Source organism: Cebus imitator, unplaced genomic scaffold, assembly GCF_001604975.1.
Source record: "Cebus imitator isolate Cc_AM_T3 unplaced genomic scaffold, Cebus_imitator-1.0 Scaffold280, whole genome shotgun sequence".
In the NCBI taxonomy this organism is placed as follows: domain Eukaryota; kingdom Metazoa; phylum Chordata; class Mammalia; order Primates; family Cebidae; genus Cebus; species Cebus imitator.
In genome coordinates this window covers 1519201-1520376 of record NW_016107595.1, presented here as the reverse complement: position 1 = coordinate 1520376, position 1176 = coordinate 1519201, and the positions used below count along the sequence as shown (strand labels likewise).

Here is a 1176-nt window from a genome sequence, read left to right as displayed (position 1 = left end):
CAAAGTGCTGGGATTACAGGCATGAGCCACTGCGCCCGGCCATAATAAACTTATTTGTAAATTCAATCTAGTCAAATAAATTCAAAATAAAAGAATGAGATTTCTGTGTGTGTCTAATTGGCATAGTTTTTTCTTTTAATGAAAAGTCCTCGTGTTGAGAAAGGATTTGGAGGCTGGACACGGTGGATCACTCCTATAACCCTAGCACTTTGGGAGGCCGAGGCAGAAGGATTGCTTGGAGTTTGGGAGTTCAAGTCCAGCCTGAGCAACATAGCGAGACCCTGTCTCTATTATTAGAAAAAAAAATGGACCGGGCTCGGTGGCTCTTGCCTGTAATCCCCACGCTTTGGGAGGCCGAGGCGGGCAGATCACTTGAGGACAGGAGTTTGAGACCAGCCTGGCCAACATGGTGAAACCTCGTCTCTACTAAAAATACAAAAATTAACTGGGCGTGGCAGCAGGCACCTGTAATCCCAGTTATTCAGGAGGCTGAGACAGGAGAATCACTTGAACCTGGGAGGGGGAGGCTACGTGAGCCGAGATCATGCCACTGCGCTCCAGCCTAGGTGACAAAGCAAGACTCTGCCTCAAAAAAAAAGTAAAGACGTGGAAGAAATACACAAATGCTGCTGCTTGGAGTATACAATGGCACGGTTTTCTGGATGGGCAGTGGGTACAAAAGCCTAAAGATGGCACATCGATTTTGGCCCAGAAATTCCTCTTGTAGACATTTATCTAATAGAAACAAGATAGATTCGGGTGAAGATTCAGGTGTGGAGTGTTTCTCGAGAAGACGGCGGGCCGCGTGGCTGGATCTGGGCACCAGAGCCTGGCTGCCCGGGACAGGTCGCTCCTCGCTCAGCCTCAGTTTCCTCATCTGTATAATGAAAAATATCAAACAGACATCAAAAAGTCAGACATGTCAGACATCTGGTATGTAATAAGTGCTTAAAAAATCAGAGTTAATGGGCCAGGCACGGTGGCTCACGCCTGTAATCCCAGCACTTTGGGAAGCCGAGGCAGACGAATCACAGGTCAGGAGATCAATATCATCCTGGCCAAAGTGGTGAAACCTCGTCTCTACTAAAATACAAAAAAATTAGCTGGGTATGGTGGCACCTGCCTGTAGTCCCAGCTACTCAGGAGGCTGAGACAGAGGAATCACTTAAACCCGGG

The 1176-nt window shown here is 47.7% G+C and overlaps 1 protein-coding gene across 1 annotated transcript in view; it reads right to left on the bottom strand.

The window, feature by feature from the left end:
* Nucleotides 1–534: 534 nt before the first annotated feature.
* Nucleotides 535–1176, bottom strand: part of NIBAN3 (niban apoptosis regulator 3) — a 27271-nt gene continuing 26629 nt past the window's right edge. The window contains exon 15 of the mRNA XM_017501254.2: nucleotides 535–877. Coding sequence (XP_017356743.1) covers nucleotides 768–877 — 110 coding nt within the window. The 3' untranslated portion in view covers nucleotides 535–767. The remainder of the gene's footprint in view (nucleotides 878–1176) is intronic.